The following is a 24,736-nucleotide window of genomic DNA, read 5'->3' on the forward strand; positions in this document are numbered from 1 at the left end:
TAATAAAACTACATAAAGTGCTGAAACATGGCATAATTATCAGAGAAGATGTAGAGCTTTACGTGTACAGGGTGATACAGGAAGAAGGAGGAGTATGCCCTGCCCCGCTGCAGGGTGATACAGGAAGAAGGAGGAGCTATGAGTATGCCCTGCCCCCCTGCAGGGTGATACAGGAAAAAGGAGGAGCTATGAGTATGCCCTGCCCCCCTGCAGGGTGATATGGGAAGAAGGAGGAGCTATGAGTATGCCCTGCCCCCCTGCAGGGTGAAACAGGAAAAAGGAGGAGCTATGAGTATGCCCTGCCCCCCTGCAGGGTGATACAGGAAAAAGGAGGAGCTATGAGTATGCCCTGCCCCCCTGCAGGGTGATACAGGAAGAAGGAGGAGCTATGAGTATGCCCTGCCCCCCTACAGGGTGATACAGGAAAAACGGAGGAGCTATGAGTATGCCCTGCCCTCTGCAGTGTGGTAAGACAGAAGGAGGAACTATAAGTCTGCCCCTCCCCCTACAGCAGGTGGGGCTATGAGTCTGCCCCTCCTCCTACAGTAGGTGGAGCTATGAGAGTGCCTCCTCTTGCCTCTCTGTCAGGGCCTGTAAATGTCTACACAGATGTGTTTTGTGGGCTTACACGATCCAGAAAACCGGTGTAGCTCAGGTAAAGTCTGGGAGACAGGAGTAAGGATGTTAGTCCTTAGTGATTGGCAGAATGGAGAGTAAATACATGAGATAACGGGGGCTATAGGGAGCTGTACAGAGCTGTATGGTTGTGGGGGATAACTGTGTGTAAGTTCTGGTTTCTCACCTCACTGACACTAAACTATACAGACCCGCTTAAATGTTCCACTCTTTGTTCATTGCAGCCAAGTCGTAAGATCAAAATAGTTATTTTTTATGCTCAGTAATGAGCACTCTGCCTCGCCCAGTAATGTGCCCTCTGCCCCCCAGTAATGAGCACTCTGCCCCCCCCAGTAATGTGCACTCTGCCTCGCCCAGTAATGTGCCCTCTGCCCCCCTAGTAATGAGCACTCTGCCTCGCCCAGTAATGTGCCCTCTGCCCCCCAGTAATGAGCACTCTGCCCCCCCCCCCCAGTAATGTGCTCTCTGCCCCCCCCCAGTAATGTACACTCTGCCCCCCCAGTAATGTGCCCTCTGCCCCCCCCCCAGTAATGTACACTCTGCCCCCCCAGTAATGTGCCCTCTGCCCCCCCAGTAATGAGCACTCTGCCCCCCCCAGTAATGTGCACTCTGCCTCGCCCAGTAATGTGCCCTCTGCCCCCCTAGTAATGAGCACTCTGCCTCGCCCAGTAATGTGCCCTCTGCCCCCCAGTAATGAGCACTCTGCCCCCCCCCCCCAGTAATGTGCTCTCTGCCCCCCCCCAGTAATGTACACTCTGCCTCGCCCAGTAATGTGCCCTCTGCCCCCAGTAATGAGCACTCTGCGCCCCCCCCAGTAATGTGCCCTCTGCCCCCCAGTAATGTACACTCTGCCCCCCCAGTAATGAGCACTCTGCCCCCCCCCCAGTAATGTACACTCTGCCCCCCCAGTAATGTGCCCTCTGCCCCCCCAGTAATGAGCACTCTGTCCCCCCCCAGTAATGTGCACTCTGCCCCCCAGTAATGAGCACTCTGCCTCGCCCAGTAATATGCCCTCAGGTGTAGCTCAGGTAAAGTCTGGGAGACAGGAGTAAGGATGTTAGTCCTTAGTGATTGGCAAAATGGAGAGTAAATACATGAGATAACGGGGGCTATAGGGAGCTGGACAGAGCTGTATGGTTGTGGGGGATAACTGTGTGTAAGTTCTGGTTTCTCACCTCACTGACACTAAACTATCCAGACCCGCTTAAATGTTCCACTCTTTGTTTCATTGCAGCCAAGTCGTAAGATCAAAATAGTTATTTTTTATGCTCAGTAATGAGCACTCTGCCTCGCCCAGTAATGTGCCCTCTGCCCCCCAGTAATGAGCACTCTGCCCCCCCCCCAGTAATGTGCCCTCTGCCCCCCAGTAATGAGCACTCTGCCTCGCCCAGTAATGTGCCCTCTGCCCCCCAGTAATGAGCACTCTGCCTCGCCCAGTAATGTGCCCTCTGCCCCCCAGTAATGAGCACTCTGCCCCCCCCCCCAGTAATGTGCTCTCTGCCCCCCCCCAGTAATGTACACTCTGCCTCGCCCAGTAATGTGCCCTCTGCCCCCCAGTAATGAGCACTCTGCGCCCCCCCCCCAGTAATGTGCCCTCTGCCCCCCAGTAATGTACACTCTGCCCCCCCAGTAATGTGCCCTCTGCCCCCCCAGTAATGAGCACTCTGCCCCCCCCAGTAATGTACACTCTGCCCCCCCAGTAATGTGCCCTCTGCCCCCCTAGTAATGTGCCCTCTGCCCCCCTAGTAATGAGCACTCTGCCCCCCCAGTAATGTGCCCTCTGCCCCCCAGTAATGTACACTCTGCCCCCCCAGTAATGTGCCCTCTGCCCCCCTAGTAATGAGCACTCTGCCCCCCCCAGTAATGTACACTCTGCCCCCCCCAGTAATGTACACTCTGCCCCCCCAGTAATGTGCCCTCTGCCCCCCTAGTAATGTGCCCTCTGCCCCCCCAGTAATGTGCCCTCTGCCCCCCAGTAATGTACACTCTGCCCCCCCAGTAATGTGCCCTCTGCCCCCCTAGTAATGAGCACTCTGCCCCCCCAAGTAATGTGCCCTCTGCCCCCCCAGTAATGAGCACTCTGTCCCCCCCAGTAATGTGCACTCTGCCCCCCAGTAATGAGCACTCTGCCTCGCCCAGTAATATGCCCTCTGCCCCCCCAGTAATGTGCACTCTGCCCCCCAGTAATATGCACTCTGCCCCCCAGTAATGAGCACTCTGCCCCCCCCAGTAATGAGCACTCTGCCCCCCCCAGTAATGAGCACTCTGCCCCCCAGTAATGAGCACTCCCCCCCCAGTAATGTGCCCTCTGCCCCCCCCAGTAATGTGCCCTCTGCCCCCCCCCCCAGTAATGTGCCCTCTGCCCCCCCCCCAGTAATGTGCCCTCTGCCCCCCCAGTAATGTGCCCTCTGCCCCCCCAGTAATATGCACTCTGCCCCCCAGTAATGAGCACTCCCCCAGTAATGTGCCCTCGCCCCCCAGTAATGTGCCCTCTGCCCCCCCAGTAATGTGCCCTCTGCCCCCCCAGTGATGAGCACTCTGCCCCCCCAGTAATGTGCACTCTGCCCCCCAGTAATGAGCACTCCCCCCCCAGTAATGAGCACTCTGCCCCCCCAGTAATGTGCCCTCTGCCCCCCCAGTAATGTGCCCTCTGCCCCCCAGTAATGAGCACTCTGCCCCCCCCCAGTAATGTGCCCTCTGCCCCCCCAGTAATGTGCCCTCTGCCCCCCCCCCCAGTAATGTGCCCTCTGCCCCCCCCAGTAATGTGCCCTCTGCCCCCCCCAGTAATGTGCCCTCTGCCCCCCCCCCAGTAATGTGCCCTCTGCCCCCCCCCCAGTAATGAGCACTCTGCCCCCCCCCCAGTAATGTGCCCTCTGCCCCCCCCCCCAGTAATGTGCCCTCTGCCCCCCAGTAATGAGCACTCTGCCCCCCAGTAATGAGCACTCTGCCCCCCACCGGGGGCCGAATATTCATCACCGGGGGCCGAATACTTATCACCGGGGGCCGAGTACGCATCACCGGGGGCCGAATAATCATCACCGGGGGCTGAATAATCATCACCGGGGGCTGAATACTTATCACCGGGGGCTGAATACTCATCACTGGGGGCTGAATACTCATCACTGGGGGCTGAATACTCATCACTGGGGGCTGAATACTCATCACTGGGGGCTGAATACTCATCACTGGGGGCTGAATACTCATCACTGGGGGCTGAATACTCATCACTGGGGGCTGAATACTCATCACTGGGGGCTGAATACTCATCACTGGGGGCTGAATACTCATCACCGGGAGCCAAATACTCATCACCGGGGGACGAATACTCATCACTGGGGGCTGAATACTCATCACCGGGGGCCGAATATTCATCACTGGGGGCCGAATACTTATCACCGGGGGCCGAATACTTATCACCGGGGGCCGAATACTCATCACCGGGGGCCGAATACTTATCACCGGGGGCCGAATACTTATCACCGGGGGCTGAATACTTATCACCGGGGGCTGAATACTCATCACCGGGGCTGAATACTCATCACCGGGGGCCGAATACTTATCACCAGGGGCTGAATACTTATCACCGGGGGCTGAATACTTATCACCGGGGGCTGAATACTCATCACCGGGGCTGAATACTTATCACTGGGGGCTGAATACTTATCACCGGGCGCAGAATATTCATCACTGGGGACCGAATACTTATCACCGGGGGGCCGAATACTTACCAGAGGGCACATTACTGGGGGCAGAGGGCACATTACTGGGGGGACAGATTGTGCATTACTGGGGGGAAGAGGGCACATAACTGGGGGACAGAGTTTACATTACTGGGGGGCAAAGGGCACATTACTGGGGGGCAGAGTGCATTATTGAGGGCAAAAGCCACATTACTAGGGGGCAGAGGGCACATTACTTGGGTCAGAGGGCACATTACTGGGGGGACAGATTGTGCATTACTGGGGGGCAGAGGGCACATTACTGGGGGGACAGAGGGCACATAACTGGGGGACAGAGGTCACATTACTGGGGGCAGAGGGCACATTACTGGGGGGCAAAGGGCACAATACTGGGGGGACAGAGTGCATTATTGAGGGCAAAAGCCACATTACTAGGGGGCAGAGGGCACATTACTGGGGGCAGAGGGCACATTACTGGGGGGACAGATTGTGCATTACTGGGGGGCAGAGGGCACATTACTGGGGGCAGACGGCACATTACTGGGGGGCAGAGGGCACATTACTGGGGACAGAGGGCACATTACTGGGGGCAGACGGCACATTACTGGGGGGCAGAGGGCACATTACTGGGGGGACAGATTGTGCATTACTGGGGGGCAGAGGGCACATTACTGGGGGCAGACGGCACATTACTGGGGGGCAGAGGGCACATTACTGGGGACAGAGGGCACATTACTGGGGGCAGAGGGCACATTACTGGGGGCAGAGGGCACATTACTGGGGGGGGCAGAGTGCACATTACTGGGGGGCAGAGGGCACATTACTGGGGGGCAGAGGGCACATTACTGGGGGGCAGAGGGCACATTACTGGGGGGCAGAGGGCACATTACTGGGGGGCAGAGGGCACATTACTGGGGGCAGACGGCACATTACTGGGGGCAGACGGCTCATTACTGGGGGGGACAGAGTGTGCATTACTGGTGGACATAGTGCACATTACAGGGGGGGCAGATGGCACATTGCTGGGGGGGGCAGAGGGCAAATTACTGGGGGGCAGAGTGGACATTACTGGGGGCAGAGGGCACATTACTGGGGGGGGGGCAGAGGGCAAATTACTGGGGGGGGGGGCAGAGGGCAAATTACTGGGGGCAGACGGCACCTTAATGAGCAAAAAAATAACTTTTGTATGAATACTCTCCGTACCCCCTGTAGAAACCAGTACCGGATGTTAGAAACCTAATATAGTCTGTTGCTTCTTTGCATTACTCTAAGATTACATAGTCTCATGCTTGAGTCCAGCTGTATTCACAAGCGGAGCGTTAATCCAAAACTCGGTTCTGGACCTTCATGCTTTTTGAGAAGATGATTGATGGACTGATGTGTGGACGGTTTCTACAGGAAAAGATTTCTTCTCTGCTGTTCAATCCAGCTGGACTCCAGCATGAGACCGATGTATCGTCTGAGCACAGCAAGGGAGCCCTTAGTGCAATATTTTGTATAGGGCAGAATATGACGCTGACACGTCTCTAGTGTTCAATAGCGCTAGACTAAAGGTCCAGTGTCTGTAGGATGATACATGGACGGTAACTTCAGCCGTATTATCAGAGCGCCGGCGCCAGGCTTGTATTACGCACGATAGAAATCACTGGACTCATTGTCTTGTTACAAGACCTAAAGCCGAGCCACCCACATAAAGGGAAGTTATAGGAACCCTTATCTTCTTATCTTTGAGAAGAAGTTTGGGGACATTTCCCTTTAAACGGACTATAATTTGTCAGATCTGTTCCCCCGGAGCCCCGAGACATACGTCAGGGCGCGTTATAGCGACAGATGTGCGCCGCGCAGAGGGACACGAGCGAGGTGATGTGCCAACGATGGGCAGAGACCATGCCCTATATGTCTCGGGAGAGCGACGCTCTGCAGGGAAGGCGATGCCCTGCAGACCATCTGTCTGGCTGGATGTGAGCTGCTAATCGCTCTACTAATCTGGAGTAGGGAGCGGAGGGAGGGGGCCGCAGGGACAGCAACGAGAGAGAGAGAGCGAGAGGAGCTACAGGTGGGACCCCGCTATATATACAGGGACAACCCTCCAACATCAGGGAGAAGACTCACCATGGAGAAGGGTCCGGGGATTATCACCGGCTCCACACAGCTCACTACTTACCTGGGACTCTACACTGCGCTGCTGTGACAGCCACTTACCTCCGGCTCCCCTGTAATACCCACCACCCATATCACATATACCCTACATTATCCTGTCCTACAGGTACTACTTACCTGTATTATCCTCTATATCCTCTACTACCTACCTGTATTATCCTCTATATCCTCCACTACCTACCTGTATTATCCTCTATATCCTCCACTACCTACCTGTATTATCCTCTATATCCTCCACTACTTACCTGTATTATCCTCTATATCCTCCACTACCTACCTGTATTATCCTCTATATCCTCCACTACCTACCTGTATTATCCTCTATATCCTCCACTACCTACCTGTATTATCCTCTATATCCTCCACTACCTACCTGTATTATCCTCTATATCCTCCACTACCTACCTGTATTATCCTCTATATCCTCCACTACCTACCTGTATTATCCTCTATATCCTCCACTACCTACCTGTATTATCCTCTATATCCTCCACTACCTACCTGTATTATCCTCTATATCCTCCACTACTTACCTGTATTATCCTCCACTACTTACCTGTATTATCCTCCACTACTTACCTGTATTATCCTCCACTACCTACCTGTATTATCCTCTATATCCTCCACTACCTACCTGTATTATCCTCTATATCCTCCACTACTTACCTGTATTATCCTCTATATCCTCCACTACTTACCTGTATTATCCTCCACTACTTACCTGTATTATCCTCCACTACCTACCTGTATTATCCTCTATATCCTCCACTACCTACCTGTATTATCCTCTATATCCTCCACTACTTACCTGTATTATCCTCCACTACTTACCTGTATTATCCTCCACTACCTACCTGTGTTATATTCTATATACTGAACGATTTACCTGCATTGTTTTCTATATCCTCCACTACTTACCTGTATTATCCTCTATATCTAACACTACTTACCTGTGTTATCCTCTATATCTAACACTACTTACCTGTATTATCCTCTATATCTAACACTACTTACCTGTATTATCCTCTATATCTAACACTACTTACCTGTATTATCCTCTATATCCTCCACTACTTACCTGTATTATCCTCTATATCCTCCACTACTTACCTGTATTATCCTCTATATCCTCCACTACCTACCTGTATTATCCTCTATATCCTCCACTACTTACCTGTATTATCCTCCACTACTTACCTGTATTATCCTTCACTACCTACCTGTATTATTCTCTATATCCTCCACTACCTACCTGTATTATCCTCTATATCCTCCACTACCTACCTGTATTATCCTCTATATCCTCCACTACCTACCTGTATTATCCTCTATATCCTCCACTACCTACCTGTATTATCCTCTATATCCTCCACTACTTACCTGTATTATCCTCCACTACTTACCTGTATTATCCTCCACTACTTACCTGTATTATCCTCCACTACCTACCTGTATTATCCTCTATATCCTCCACTACCTACCTGTATTATCCTCTATATCCTCCACTACTTACCTGTATTATCCTCTATATCCTCCACTACTTACCTGTATTATCCTCCACTACTTACCTGTATTATCCTCCACTACCTACCTGTATTATCCTCTATATCCTCCACTACCTACCTGTATTATCCTCTATATCCTCCACTACTTACCTGTATTATCCTCCACTACTTACCTGTATTATCCTCCACTACCTACCTGTGTTATATTCTATATACTGAACGATTTACCTGCATTGTTTTCTATATCCTCCACTACTTACCTGTATTATCCTCTATATCTAACACTACTTACCTGTGTTATCCTCTATATCTAACACTACTTACCTGTGTTATCCTCTATATCTAACACTACTTACCTGTATTATCCTCTATATCCTCCACTACCTACCTGTATTATTCTCTATATCCTCCACTACCTACCTGTATTATCCTCTATATCCTCCACTACCTACCTGTATTATCCTCTATATCCTCCACTACTTACCTGTATTATCCTCCACTACTTACCTGTATTATCCTCCACTACCTACCTGTATTATCCTCTATATCCTCCACTACCTACCTGTATTATCCTCTATATCCTCCACTACTTACCTGTATTATCCTCTATATCCTCCACTACTTACCTGTATTATCCTCCACTACTTACCTGTATTATCCTCCACTACCTACCTGTATTATCCTCTATATCCTCCACTACCTACCTGTATTATCCTCTATATCCTCCACTACTTACCTGTATTATCCTCCACTACTTACCTGTATTATCCTCCACTACCTACCTGTGTTATATTCTATATACTGAACGATTTACCTGCATTGTTTTCTATATCCTCCACTACTTACCTGTATTATCCTCTATATCTAACACTACTTACCTGTGTTATCCTCTATATCTAACACTACTTACCTGTATTATCCTCTATATCCTCCACTACCTACCTGTATTATTCTCTATATCCTCCACTACTTACCTGTATTATTCTCTATATCCTCCACTACTTACCTGTATTATCCTACCTACCTGTATTACGCTCTTAATCCTCTCATTACCTACCTGCTTTACTCTCCATTTGTCATTCAGAAACTACTAGTCTTCACTTCATCCTCCAGCACTCACTACCTACCTTACATTTACTACCTCAAATACCCCCATTATACCCCCTGCCCTTCACCCGAATCTTTTGTCCTCCCCATCATCCACCACCACCCATCCAGCAGACTCTCCATGTGTTTGCTCCTTCTCTCTCCTTTCTTTCCCCTGTTCCTGTAGCTTTCTACCAGTCGGGATGTTCTCCCATCCTCCCCGGGGGAGCCTCGGACGGGCGGGGAGGTTTAGTGTCGATGAACTGTACGGCTTTAACGTCTCCAAAAAGTTGAAGCCCAGACTGGATCTAAAGAAAAGAGGAGAGAACGGCACGGCCGGATCTCAGCTGTTCAACAACTCCCGAGACTCCCAAACCCAAGACTCCCAGGGCCAAGGAATCCCAAGTGGCATGAGATACAGGTGAGTGGCTATGACTATTATACTGATTCCTTGCATCGTTCAATCTGGAGGTCAACTAAAAAGTGCCTACAGCAGAGGCACAGAATAAAATTGAAAATTTGAGCAAATTTAACAAGATTGAATTTTTTGGGGGCCAATTTTTGTTCTTAGTTTTACTAACTATCAAAAAAGTTCAAAATTTTAATCAGTAAGATCCCATCTACTAGTATCGTGAGTATTTTTGGATTCTGGTAGCTTCACTTGAAGATGTCCAGGAGAAGATCTAAAGGCGCATTATGCATTTTATGCTTTTTCTTTACGATAAATTGATTCGATTTATTGGTGTCGTTAGCTCAAACCCTTCTGCTCATCCAATAACATCTTAAGACATGTTTTAAGTTACATATTACATCGGCGTTTGGATACATAGTTAATACAGTTGAAAAAGACAACACATTGGGGCAGATTTACTTACCCGGTCCATTCGCGATCCAGCGGCGCGTTCTCTGCGGTGGATTCGGGTCCCGTCAGGATTCACTAAGGTAGTTCCTCCGACGTCCACCAGGTGGCGCTGCTGCGCTGAAGTTCCCCAAGGCCCGCCGGAATGCACTGAAGTACACCGGCCTATTTCTAGTGAAGGTAAGCGCGAGTCCCGCAACACTTTTTTTTTTAAAATACGGTGGTTTTTCCGAATTCGACGGGCTTTCATTCGTCCACGCCCCCGATTTCCGTTGCATGCATGCCAGCGCCGATGCGCGACAATCCAATCGCGTGCGCCAAAATCCCGGGGCAAATCAAGGGAAATCAGCGCAAATCGGAAATATCCGGGTAACACGTCGGGAAAACGTGAATCCGGCCCTTAGTAAATGACCCCCAGTTTGTCCATCAAGGTCAACCACAGAAGGGAAGGAATTGGATGAGGACCTCTTACACCACTTATGACTGGTGACCATTGTTGGTAGGAATCGTTGACCACAACTCTCTGTATACGATCTTTCAGGCAGTTTTCAAAGAAACTTGCACACAATTCCTGCAAAACGATTGGCCCTTTTTTTACCAATTAGTTGTCTCAGTGGGACATCGTTGAATGCCTTTGCAAAGCCCAAGATGGGGGATGAAGCAAATATTGTACCCAAAATGTGTCCCGTCAAAGAGGAGATTTTATATACTAGAAGTGTCAACTCTGGTCCACAGTTGACATCTCCTGTTATATACTTCCATCGGAAGAGTTGTCCCTTTTTACGTAAGACATTACCAGACCGAAGATCTTGACAGGTAGGCTCTAGTAATACAAGTCGTGAATTAAAATATATATTTTTTAATTTTATTTAAGCAGACTCACAAAAACCACCGGTGATGGTCTAGATAGTGTATGGAGGGAAGTCATTGCAGGACGGTCTATCTAGAGGTGACGGCCATTTCGCGATGAATTGTCCTTCTTCTGGCCGTGAGACTGTGTGTGCCATTCCTCTATTACTATATTCTACACGTTTGGATAGGACTGAGCACCACACCGGTATCCTCCACTTTGTTTGACTACTTACCCCTTGTATTAACCTGAATGGACATCTATCCACCAAGTTTCACAGTAATAATCTGGGTAGTGTCACTCATCTCTTACAGCTTGAGTAAGAGGGAAGTTCTTGGTTTAGGACCTTAGTATAAATAGTGGGGGTATTTTTTCACACCAGACTTTATCTATTCTCCTGCTGACTTGAGGTGTACCAAATTAAGCAGTTCAAGTGTCCAAAGAAGTCTCACGCACCAAAATTCAAATCTACGACAGCTTGGGACTGGGAATTCTTTTGAAGTGTGTATCTCCCACCTGGACCACCCTGAACCCTGTCCCGTTCCATCTACTATTGGAAAGTGGGTAACGTGGACAATCGGCACAAAGAATAGTCCACTTCCTTCTAGATCGTTACCAATCGTTAGGAGCCTCAGTAGGTGGATAACTTATAAGTTTAAATAAAGTGGACAATTTTCCGGAACTTTCATCTTTGGGGGTAACATATCTGCATTCTAAGCAGTGACATCCAAGCTTCTATATCTCATGTCACTGCTCCTCCTGGGATAAAGTGTAGAACATTCTTCTTCATAGTGGTCGGACAAATCACAACCCACAACAGTCGAAAAAAGGAGCTCGTTCCCTCTTGTAAAATTTATTGCCAGCAGCTGCCAATGAAATAAGACTTGACCCTATTTTCTGTGATTATTATATTTGTGAGCAGAGATAACGAGAGCGGAGTCTCGTTGACTGAGGGACGCGGGAGAAGGGTCTGGTGAACAGAAATCATGCTGCAGGTTATTATGAGCATCCATGTGACTCACACGGGAAGTGTTGTCCTAAAAGGTGTCAGGGGACGTTAGTGTCAGGGTAGTGTTTGCCCCCCCCAGCGGATTTGTCATCTTCCCACAATCCTTTTCTGCACATTAAGAAGAAAAAACACATGTAGGGTCGGAGGTTGTAAGATGCTAAGTAGGCGGCAGTAACACGTTGCTCCTTCTCAGTCCGTTCTTCTCTGAAGTCATGTACCACCATCTTCATTCTCCGACGTAACCTCATAACATCTGTATCTTTCTACGCTCTTCAGCTTTTATACACAACCCATTTGATCTTGTTTTGGCTTTTAGGATCGTATCAGGATCAAATATTGGCAAAGCCTCGTCTTACAAAGACTTGGAAAAACCCATTAGTCTTGTTAGTTAGTTTTTTAATTTACTCTTGTGTACATGTAGCCAAAATTCTTCCATAACTCATTATCTTGATGGATGACACTAAATAACAAATTATCTTAAGACACCATTGTCTTATCCCTATGAATTGGATCCATCATGATGTCCATTTTTAAATTTCTACCTGGAAGAAGCACCGATAGGTCTGAACACTCCTCAATATTTGTTCCCATCGCTCTCTACCCTCCCCTGTACGTGAACTCAGCTTATGTCGATCTGTCCGCTCTAATCTCAGTCTCTCACTTGGTTGGCTCTTCTCCCCGTTGCCCTCTGTCTCCCCTTTTCCATCCTGTTATTCCGTACACGCTCCCTGGCACAGTTCTGTGCCTCAGCTGTGCCCCCTTAGGCTCCCAGACTTAGAAGAGACACGAATGTCGTGCTCCGTGTGTCTGCGAGATATCTCAGGCGAGACTAATGCGTCATCTTTCCAGTGTTCACCCACTGTCTACATCCCCGGTCTTGCCTTCTCTCTTATGGTCTCTTCTCTCAATCATCTTTTAACCTCTTCTTCATCTCTGTTCAATTCTTTTACTCGCCTTCTACACAACTCATTCACCCTCTCATCAAATTATTTCCATTTTTTTTCTTCTTGGTCTCCAAATCATCTCCAGTTGTCCATCTCTTGGAGAACCTTCTGTGTTGTCTCCTCATGTATGCCTATCGAGCGCCTTACAATGACATCTTCGGGAGCCCTCATCATAAGGCTGGAGGAGGATGGAAACGCAGAGCTTTGGGCTCCGGATCAGGAGAGGGTCATTCACCACCTAATCGTTGGGTCTCTAGTCGACAGGTAGACCGTGGGATAGAGAACTTCATGAGGATACATGGAGTTTCAGTGACACAGAAGAGCATGAGATACAGGTAACCTCTAGAAACTCTACACTTGACTCCATAAAACATATGTTAATCATGCTCAGAACTTTCCAGATCTGTAGAACTTTTTATTGTGTCTAAAAAACTTACCTATTATATGGAATTTAGTCAATATCTTAACTTTCCATCCCTGGAGGACATCAGAATGTTAATTTCCTATTCTGAAGGTCCCAACTTACTGACAGCATGCAGAGATCTTGAAAATGCAGAAGAACTAAAATGTAAAGTATATTAGAAAGTTGCAAAACTTTTTATAAAGTGGCTTTTTTTTACATGAAACTTGATGGTTTCCATATAGCGAATAGAGGGTTTAACTGGTCATTTGAGAAGATTGGTCTATAATTTTTGGGGAAAATTTTTTGTCTAACTTGTTATTTTTATCTCAGCTCTTTCTCTGCTTAAAAGGAGTCATATAGTCCTGGAGAAGGTCCCATCAATAATTAATAGTCAGAAACAGTGAGTGGGGGTTCTGGATCTGCCCCGGCACTATGTTCACCAATTTCCGATGGTTCCATAATATTGAATATATGTCTTGTCGCTCCATCATTAGTGGAGGATGATGGATGACAGCGCACTCCCATGATGGGACATATCTAAAAATTCCTCAAAGATGATTGTCTCTACTACTGCTACAGGCAGATCAGATGCCACCCTCCTCAGTTTGCCCCTATTATCTGCCCCTGTGGGTGGCCTTATACTAAAAAACCTTAAATGTGCATGAAATCTGTTGTGCACTGATCATACACTCTTTTATAACCAATCCATTCAGAAAGATAACCCTGGGAATGGTAGAGAACATTTGAGAACCTAGGCTCTAATCTGCCCTCTGGACCAGGGGTAGGAGAGTGCCAAAACCACAACCAAAATCCACTTATTTACTGAAAAGTGCCAACATGGCATTTTAAGCAGTAACTTATTGCCCCCTGTTCTTCCTCATCTTTCAAGCGTATCAGCCCCCTGAGGCCACCAATACAGTTGAAAGAAGAAGGGCAACTTCAGACTCTCGTTGTAGCTTCTCACCAGGGTCTCTGCAGACGGAGAATGGTGGGTCCAGCAGGAGGACCTCCAAAGACACTGCAGTTCTTTCAACACCTTCTCGCTTTTCCCGTAGCCAATGAATTGTCGCTTTAAAATAGCGCTGGGGCAGCAACTCTTAAGTTGCCTGGGACTGCTGGAAGATTTGGTGAACTCTGTTCTGGGACAATAGTCTGAGTGCCACCTCTGCCACCTGTGCTATAGGGTCACCACCGCTGACCTAGGGTGTAGCTGCCATGGCGAAATACATTGCCACTGCTCACCATATAGAAAGGTACAGCTGCCAGACCTAGTATTGCTGGGATTGGAGCATCAGCAGGACAAGTCCAATTCCATTTGTTCAGCAGTAGACACAAAAATCAGTAGAGGAGCCAAGTAATTTGTGAGCGACCCCTAGAGGCTGCGCATACGGCTGCAGCAGAAATCGGCTTTTTTGTTGTGGGTCCTCCGTGAAAAAGGTATGAGATCTGCCAAATGCAAATGTAAAAAGTGTTATCCAGGATTATAATACTGTTTTAGGCTCCTCTCCAGGGCACGGCCTCGATGCTAAGTCAATGGTACGTGACTGCTGCTGCGTCATATCACTGGCCTCAGTTGTGTTGAGTTTGATAGGAGCCTGACCATCTGGTGCTGGTTGACGTGAAATATGGTCTACTTCTTGGAGCTCAGATAGCACCTGGTGTAGCACTTAGAGATGCCAGGTTCCGGTGCTCTGATTATGCCAAGTCATGTCATATTAAGAAGCTTTGAGCTTCTGATGCCTGAGAGTAGGCTGTGGGACTCCCCATGTGTAACAACGGGGCTCTTGTGTGTCTGCTGCGCAAATCTCACCAATAGACGCCAAACAATGCTGGATCGGGGGCAGGAACACTTGCCACGGACATCGGTGTTCTCACCATTCTGGTGAAATCCACTGAATTGGCTTCCTCCGAGGGAGCACGGCTGATGAGCCCCAGGTCCTCCATCCTGGAGCCGCGACCAGGTGGAGTAAAGCCTCGTGGTTTAGTCATGTCTTCTACCTCATAAGCTGCTGTCCCTGTCCATAAAATGGCCGCAGATGGAGGGTCATGTGACATTGGCTGTCCATGAACAATCTCCCTTCCAGGATCTTAAGCTTGTATTCATGAATACTGTCAGAAGGTCCTGGAAGGGAGATTGATTGTGTACAGTTAGGATCACATAACCCCCCAATATGTGTCCAGCTTATGAGGTAAGGACTATGGCCTTCACTTTATTGGCCCTTCATTGGCCCCTGACACTCCCCTCAATGTTTTAGGGCCAATGAAAGCAACCTGTGTCCTGGCATCCAAGTGTTATGATGGGGTCTCACATATAGTTTCCACCAACTCCACTATATCTTCAGCCACCTCCACCGATCCTGGTGCAGGCGACATTGTCGTGTAACCTTGTATATAAGGGATTGCTGCCCCGAGGCTGATAACGTGCAGAGCCGTGGGTAACCTTGGGAAGGAGGCCATGTCTGCGTGTGCATATGTCTGTGTGCCTGCCGTCTGTCACAAACATCTGCTCCGGAGGAAACTGATGAAAGATCGCGTATAGGCGCTGCAGAGATTATATACTGCACAGAAGAGGATATGACATTCACACACATGACATTGGAGAACGTTCTCCATCATTGTGTCGGGGTTTAGAGGAGAGAAGATACTAAGACTGGTCCTCAATGACCACAATTGGGCTCATTTACTTACCCGGTCCAGTCACGATCCAGCGGCGGGTTCTCCGACGCTGATTCTGGTCCGGCCGGGATTCACTAAGGTCCGTGTGCCCGATTTCCACCAGGTGTCGCTGCTGCGCTGAAGTCCGCTGGAGTTCACCTTCTATTTCTTGGTGCACGTAAGTGCGTGTCAAGCGATACTTTTTTTTGTTTTAAAAATACCACGATTTTTCCGAATATGTCGGGTTTTCCGACGGCCACGCCCCCCTGAGTTCCGTCGCATCCATGCCGGGGCCGAAGCGGCACAATCCAATCGCGTGCGCCAAAAAACCCGGGGCAATTCGACGCAAATCGGAAACATTCGGTAGACTTGATGAAAAAAAAAGCAATTTGGGTCCTTAGTAAATGACCCCCAATGTCTTATTTGACCTCTGTTCCTTCCAATAGTAATCATTTGTATATATCAGCATCATATTCCGTAGCTCGGCAGATAGTATGACACTGGATAGACTTAGATACAGTAGCTCGGCAGATAGTATGACACTGGATAGACTTAGATGCAGCAGCTCGGTAGACGGTATCACACTGGATAGACTTAGATACAGCAGCTCGGTATTGCACTTGACAGAGTTTGATGCATTTGATGCATAATAAGTTAGGATATAGCAGTTCACCATTGAATAGTTTATTATATGTACACATAATCTACTTAGATACAGCTTCTCAGCAGACAGCACAGCACTTCATAGGTTTAGATACACCAGATGTGAGGCTTTGATAATAACACAGTTGGTGGAGAATGCGGGCGACTAAATATCACAAGCACGTGTCTTTACCGCCATCTAGAGGCGACTTCTAGGAACTACAGCGGCTCCAGACTACACCATGTCCTTCCATCCATCATCCCCCTTAATTAAGTTAATGCATCCCATTAATTAACGCAGCCAGAACTCTAATTCCAAGCACAATGTGTCTATCGTACAACACCGCCGCCGCGCCCGGCAATCATCTGTAAATGAGGGATTCCGGCTCCTAGCTGCAGGGATCACCTTCATAATTTACAGCCGCTGTGTAGACATAGAGCGGGAAGTCGGTGGTTTGTGAGGACGAGTACATACTAAAAATCCAGCGCATCAGATGAATTATTCACCGTGCGGCTTGTACCTTGTGGTTTTGTGTGTATCCAAGAAATTATTAAAGGGTTTTTTTTCCCCATCCCTTTGCTCTACAGGACTGGCAGCATTCAGAGAAATCACAGCCCAGACAGTACCCCTCAAATATATACAGCCCCCAGACCCTCTACACTTGTACGAATACCAACCCCAGACCAGATCCCAGAGCAAATACCAACCCCAGACCAGATCCCAGAGCAAATACCAACCCCCGACCAGATCCCAGAGCAAATACCAACCCCCGACCAGATCCCAGAGCAAATACCAACCCCAGACCAGATCCCAGAGCAAATACCAACCCCAGACCAGATCCCAGAGCAAATACCAACCCCAGACCCTCTATAAAGAAATATCAACCCCAGGATCAGATCAATAGTGTTAAAAAATATCCGAGACCCCCCACAAAAATGCAGATCCAAGACCTACTGGTCTATACACTCTACACAGCTCTGCTACATCTATATACTCTACACAGCTCTGCTACATGCGTACACTCTACACTGCTCTGCTACAACCGTACTCTCTACACTGCTCTGCTACAACCATACACTCTACACTGCTCTGCTACATCCGTAGACTCTACGCAGCTCTGCTACAACCGTACACTCTACGCAGCTCAGCTACATCCATACACTCTATGCAGCTCAGCTACATCCATACACTCTACGCAGCTCAGCTACATCCATACACTCTACGCAGCTCAGCTACATCCATACACTCTACGCAGCTCAGCTACATCCATACACTCTACGCAGCTCAGCTACATCCGTACACTCTACGCAGCTCATCTACATCCATTCACTGACATGAAAACACTTTGCTCTGCTACCTCCATCCATACTTACTCCTCTTCTTCATACAGCAATGTCTTCTCTGGCCCCATCACCTAGCTCTGTCTTGACATGTACCTGGCAGCATGATAGGGTTCGGAAGTTACATTCATGTCAGGACGGAAGAGGGAGAGAGTACACAGGCTCTGCTCTCTCAGATATAGGGTGAGGTGCTGTGCCAGCGCTTCACCCGATCTCCAGGACAGCGGTCAGGAGGGTCTGGCAGTGCTGTATCCTACTTACCAGCTCCCTAGAACGTACAGATCATAGAGGGATTCCCTTAGCCAGGTCCTATAACCATATAAATTAGACACTATGAATGACCATATTCTACAGATAAAGCCCCCTAAATATGAAAAGGACGCCTTACAGAAGTCTGGAACGTTTCCACATTTTTCAGGAGCAACAAGAAGTATTTTAGCATAAAAGATTGTATTCATGTATCTATAGTGTCACTGGAAATCGACCATCAAAATCCATCACGATAAACCAGGGACATTACTCGTAGATCCAGGCACTGGGACTGTGGTAAACTAAAGTCAGCTTTAAAAATTATGCTAATGAACCTAAAGTACTCTAGGGAGCGTTGCCAGAGCTCCTCCACACTGTAGCTGCACTGGTTGTTACACTGTGCAGGACCACTTTCTCCTCCCATACAGCAGAGGGAGGGGGAAGGAGAGAGACTGTAACAGTCTGTGAAGCTACAGCATTAAAGGGCTCTGGGAAAGCCCTTCTGGCTCATTGGTATAACATAAAACATTCCATGGAAGGAGGCCATGGATATAAGAAGATACCACAGTCCCGGTGCCTGGATCTATGAGTAATGTCCTTTATTATTTTTATACTATATTTTTTTTCCAATCCAAAGTTGGTATAAGGTTCTTCTCAGGTTTCCTTGCAACACTGACGACTCCTAGCACGTAAGACGGTCCAGTATCTCCATTCTCCGGGAAGTACCATAAAATAGTCCATGTTAGTTGGTTAGTTGGGTCTTGCCTTAGGACCTAGCAGATGCTCAATGAATCCTACAACACCAGGTAATTGTTTCCATAACCCATGTGTGATCTAACATGTGCCCAGACACAAGAGGTCAACATGGCATGGACAACCATGGAACACAAGACTGGGCCAGATCATCCAAGCAGGAGCTGCTCTAACATCAGAGCACTTGGACTTGGACTAGGAGGTCCTATGAGAAAAGACCTTCATAGTACAGAAAGCAGCTAGCCTCACCAATAGATGGAGGGTGGCCAAACCGGCAAACTCGGAGAGAAGGGACTACTATCCCATGTGTATAGCTGCCTCACACTTCTCCATCACAGCAGAGGAAATAAGTAGCTCGTAGAGAGTTGGAGCAGAAGTATTTAGACGACCCACTGGCTGATTCGCGCATGCGTGTGTATGGGGACGTTAAGCAAGGTAACTTTTGCCTGAACAAACATTTGACTAACAACTATGTAGGGCGTATGGCCAACCAAAAGTGCACCAGCCATGAGGCGAGTTGAGCCTTTTGCCTCTGGATGCACAACCTGGAGCAAGATAGGGGGCAGCAAGAGGCACAAAATCATCTACTACAAAGCAGGTCCTGACACTTAAAGGGGTTTTCCTACAAAACAAAGGTTTCTTAAAGGGGAATTCCAGAAATCAGCATAATTCATATAGAAAAGATGTCCTTAAAATATAAGCTAATGTGTAATTAGTTGTTATTTAACATTTTGCTCCCGTTAGCAGAAAATGCTGGTGACATAGACTGTAATGAAGAATTAAAATGCTCCTGTCCCGTTAATCAGTCCATTAATTTCCTCTGCGCGGAGAAGACACAGGACAGAAGATGGCTGCTGGTCACATGTCCACATCACATGTCCTGTACCTGCCTGGGCAGGTCATGTGATCACCACTATATTTGGCTGTAGTCGGTTGGTCGCAGTGCATCCAGTATGGCCGGTGTGTGGTGATGGCAGTTATACATCATTACTATGGTGACAGAGCAGGACAGTCTGTTACATCATCACTGGGAGCAAAGCATAAGAGGAGTTACTGAGAACTAAAGGATCATGGGATTTGTAGTTTCCAGTGGCGGCCATCTTGGTGATAACTCCACCTACTTTAGAGAGGCCATAACATTTTGTGATTCATAAAATCAAACTATTTAAGCTCCATTTTGTGAATAATGACATTGAGTTTTGTTATATTCATTTATTTATAGCATCAAGTGTTTATGTATCAGACGTTCATAATCCTGGAATACCCCTTTAAATGTACTCAGGATAACAAAGTAACTCTCTAATTCACTGTTATTAACAAAACTACAGCATTTCCCAACCTGCATCTGTCCTGGTATATACAATTTCAGTTACCCTTAGACACGATCCTGTATCTTCTGACTTAGGGTCGGGGAAGCCCCTGCATTCCAGGACGGAGCTCACAGACACTCACACTGACTTCCTGCCGGCAAACACATCCCATCCTGAGTAAAGCTACAAGCTACAGGCAGATAAGTTCTTTATCCGGGGAGGGGGAGGGAGGCACATCAGATCTGAGTGTGAGAGCAGACATGTAGCAGAGCAGACATGTAGCAGAGCTGACAGAGAGTCATTATGTATTATATGCCTCTCATGGATCTCATCTTCTCTGATCTGTCTCATCTCTCTTTCTCCGTGTCAGATACTAGTGAATGTTCAGAATGTAAATAAAAGTGTATATAAACCTTGCACCCTGATAATCTAAGCACATTGTCAACACACAGCATCTCACAGCACAGAAGGATCATGAAGTGTCTACTTAGAGAGTCCTCGCTCACACTCTGGAATCTTACACCGACCATCACTGAGTGATAGGAGCTAAAACAGCAATAACACTGAGTAACATTGTAAAGTAAGGCGTTAAAATGATGTTTATTGTGTAAACATCACTAGGGGATTGAAATTTGAAAATTCTTTCATGGGAAAACCCCTTTAATAATGTCTCTATTCATCCAAGGTCAGAATGGGTGGGAGACACTGCACATACTAAAAAAACGACCCGATCTATAAATACTGGACGGGGAATAGGAGGCGCCATTTTATACCTCGCCTCAGGCAGCAGCGAGTTTACCTTCCCTCCTGTGGTCAACTTTGGGTTTTGGCCATGTTTTAGTACTAGAAAGTAGGCCTTAAGGACATAAGATGACCTCTTCGCAGAAGAAGACAAGGTGTTCTGCTCGTACATCTCTAATGCTTCCTTCAGAGGTCATTAATGATGGATTAGCGAGATGTCTGAGATAAGATTAGACGCTCCTAATATGTGTAAATGGAGACGAGGAGCCTTACTCCTTGTATTCTAGAAGGCCATTTAACCTAATGGATAGTAGATGACCTCAGTGGTCAGCGCTTAATGGATGAATGGTACCTCTCGCTGGTGCCCTCCACCACACTCAACCATCTAAGAGACTATGAGACATGTAAGAGCCACAGAGGTAACAAACCACTAAAATATACTGCGAGGAGAGACCCACAAATCACTAACGTCAACAGATAAGTACAAGACGGGTCAAAAGTCAACGACCAGCCGTAAACCTGGAAGATGGAAATCATCATGAATTATTCTGGTGGGAGATGATCGTGTCCTTTCCTTCTTATATCCTTCTTGTACAATGACAAGAGAATTTTGGACATTCGTTTCCAAATAATGAGGTTAGAACTTCTAGGTCACTGATACTTCTAAGTCATACTCTGAAAAATCTTCCGGGTGGAGCATCACTTACATGTCACAGATTTAGAGTCTATTGCACCTAGTACCATGGTCTTGGTGTCATTTTAACATGGAGAATCTCGCCTCAGTTCTCCATAAAATTCTCAATAACGTCTGCCAGGATCTTTATTTTCTATAGTGCTGATACCGCTTATGGCGTCATCACCGATCACCGATCGGTTGTTACCAGCATGGTTGTGATTCATCCAGGACCATTAATCTTTGAGGTGGACCTTGGTCTTTAAACCATTCAGTGATGAAACCCCCACATAACATGAGAATGGGGTGTCCGACAGGGTCTGAGGTACCTTCGCCGGACCCCTTGTTGCTCCTGGAGAAGAATAGAACAGGCTGCCACGCTTGTCCATTCTGCTCCTTTCATCCCCCCCACCTCCGGTCAGCAAGTTAGACCCTATCCCGTGCATAGGGGCCTAACTTGATTGGTGGGAAAAACCCTTTAACCTTATTTAATTTATTAATACAAAACTGAAGTAACACTATTAGTTATTTATAGAGCAGCATTAATTCCATCGTACATTGCATAAAGGGTTCACAGACATAACATTATGGCGAGAGCAAATACAAAACTACAATGGTCAGGAGACATGTGGAAGGAGGACCCTGCCCATGAGGGCTCACAATCTATATGGGAGGGAAGATGGAGACACGAGGCGAGGGAGCAGAGCAGTTATTGTGTGTTTTAGGGAATTCCAAACAGACGGGATTTTAGGTCACATTAGAAGGTTTGAAAGGTGGGGGAGAGTTCCAGAGTATGGGGGAAGCACGGAAGAAGTCCTGGAGATGGTTGTGAGAAGAGCAGATGGTAAAAGAGTGAAGTAGGTTTTGTGGCCGATTATGCGTTTGATAGTGTTGGCTGATTAGTTCAGAGATATATGGAGGGGACAGGTTGGGGACGTCTTTCATTGTTAATATTTTTAAACCAAATTTGCTGTATAATGGTAACCAGTAGAGAGATAGAAGAGGCAGAGGAGAAGAGAAGAGAGATGGGTCAGGCGGACAGCTAAGGATAGATTGGAGGGGCATTAAAGAGTGCACTGGGGGACCACAGACGAGAATATTGCAGAAGTCCAAGTGGGAGATGATGTGAAGATCCACGAGGTACTCGAGGTACTGTCCCGCTCCTGTGGGCGCTGCTGCACTCGGTGAGTAGATAGACTCTTGTAATCATAAAATATTTTATTAGGAAACACTAAGCGTTTTGGCTCCGGTCCAGAGCCTTCGTCAGGTGAGAAATTACAGGTATGGGTATGTAACTGCCTTAATGAATCCCGGCCGGACCCGAATCCACCGCAGGGAAAGCGCGGCTGGATCACGAATGGAGCGGGTAAGTCAATCTGCCCCAATTTGTTCTTGAACCCAAAAAAAAAAATCCATGTTCCTTCCATGATGGCCTTTGCTGAATGGCTGGAGGGGGGACCACCTCAAACAGCGGTACATTTTAATCCATGGTGCACAGTTCTGTGTCATTTTTAAAGATAGAAATTTCCCCTTTAATACTATATAAGAATTGTGTTTCGCAGTTGGGAGTGGGATCTATACATGAAACACACACGTCCTACTGTAAATTTCACAGGAGACATAATTGGTTCTGTGGCACCTAGAAACACGACCCAGGTGTTTTATAGTGGTTTGTAACTGAGGCATATTTTGGGGTTAGGTTAGCCATACTCTGAAAAGGCTGAACATTCATGCTAGGACTTATTTAGGGGTAGGTCTTATTTTCAGAAAACACAAAACTTCACTCCATTAGTACATATCCCTCTAGCTCAGGGGTCAGGAACCTTTTTGGCTGAGAGAACCATGAACGCCACATATTTCTAAATGTTATTCCGTAATATGCCCATGCCTCCCAGTAGATAGGTAGCCACAGCACATGCCTCCCAGTAGATAGGTAGCCACAGCACATGCCTCCCAGTAGATAGGTAGCCCCAGCACACGCCCCCCAGTAGATAGGTAGCCACAGCACATGCCCCCCAGTAGATAGGTAGCCACAGCACATGCCTCCCAGTAGATAGGTAGCCACAGCACATGCCTCCCAGTAGATAGGTAGCCACAGCACATGCCTCCCAGTAGATAGGTAGCCACAGCACATGCCTCCCAGTAGATAGGTAGCCACAGCACATGCCTCCCAGTAGATAGGTAGCCACAGCACATGCCTCCCAGTAGATAGGTAGCCACAGCACATGCCTCCCAGTAGATAGGTAGCCACAGCACATGCCTCCCAGTAGATAGGTAGCCACAGCACATGCCTCCCAGTAGATAGGTAGCCACAGCACATGCCTCCCAGTAGATAGGTAGCCACAGCACATGCCTCCCAGTAGATAGGTAGCCACAGCACATGCCCCCCAGTAGATAGGTAGCCACAGCACATGCCTCCCAGTAGATAGGTAGCCACAGCACATGCCTCCCAGTAGATAGGTAGCCACAGCACATGCCTCCCAGTAGATAGGTAGCCACAGCACATGCCTCCCAGTAGATAGGTAGCCACAGCACATGCCCCCCAGTAGATAGGTAGCCACAGCACATGCCCCCCAGTAGATAGGTAGCCACAGCACATACCCCCAGTAGATAGGTAGCCACAGCACATACCCCCAGTAGATAGGTAGCCACAGCACATGCCCCCAAGTTGATCGTTAGCCCCAGCACATACACCCAGTAGATAGGTAGCCCCAGCACATACACCCAGTAGATAGGTAGCCCCAGCACATACACCCAGTAGATAGGTAGCCACAGCACATGCCCCCAGTAGATAGGTAGCAACAGCACATGCCCCCAGTAGATAGGTAGCCACAGCACATACCCCCAGTAGATAGGTAGCCACAGCACATGCCCCCAAGTAGATCGTTAGCCCCAGCACATACACCCAGTAGATAGGTAGCCCCAGCACATACACCCAGTAGATAGGTAGCCCCAGCACATACACCCAGTAGATAGGTAGCCACAGCACATGCCCCCAGTAGATAGGTAGCCACAGTACATGCCCCCAAGTAGATCGTTAGCCCCAGAACATACACCCAGTAGATAGGTAGCCCCAGCACATACACCCAGTAGATAGTTAGCCCCAGCACATGCCCCCAGTAAATAGGTAGCCCCAGCACATACCCCCAGTAGATATGTAGCCACAGCACATGCCTCCAGTAGATAGGTGGCAACAGCACATGCCCCCAGTAGATAGGTAGTCACAGCACATGCCCCCAA

General features: G+C 47.9%; 1 protein-coding gene across 3 annotated transcripts in view; it reads left to right on the plus strand.

The window, feature by feature from the left end:
* The first annotated feature begins 6,332 nt into the window (after window positions 1–6,332).
* Window positions 6,333–24,736, plus strand: part of KCNAB3 (potassium voltage-gated channel subfamily A regulatory beta subunit 3) — an 82,520-nt gene continuing 64,116 nt past the window's right edge. Inside the window, exons 1-2 of one of the 3 annotated variants that reach the window (XM_072149914.1) lie at window positions 6,333–6,582; window positions 9,255–9,488. In XM_072149914.1, the coding sequence (XP_072006015.1) occupies window positions 9,271–9,488 (218 nt within the window). In that variant the 5' untranslated portion in view covers window positions 6,333–6,582; window positions 9,255–9,270. Of the gene's footprint in view, window positions 6,583–9,254; window positions 9,489–12,814; window positions 13,065–24,736 lie in introns of those variants that run through there. The other 2 variants (XM_072149915.1, XM_072149916.1) reach the window with 2 other exon arrangements.

The sequence above is a fragment of the Engystomops pustulosus genome, chromosome 4, assembly GCF_040894005.1.
Source record: "Engystomops pustulosus chromosome 4, aEngPut4.maternal, whole genome shotgun sequence".
NCBI classification, from domain to species: domain Eukaryota; kingdom Metazoa; phylum Chordata; class Amphibia; order Anura; family Leptodactylidae; genus Engystomops; species Engystomops pustulosus.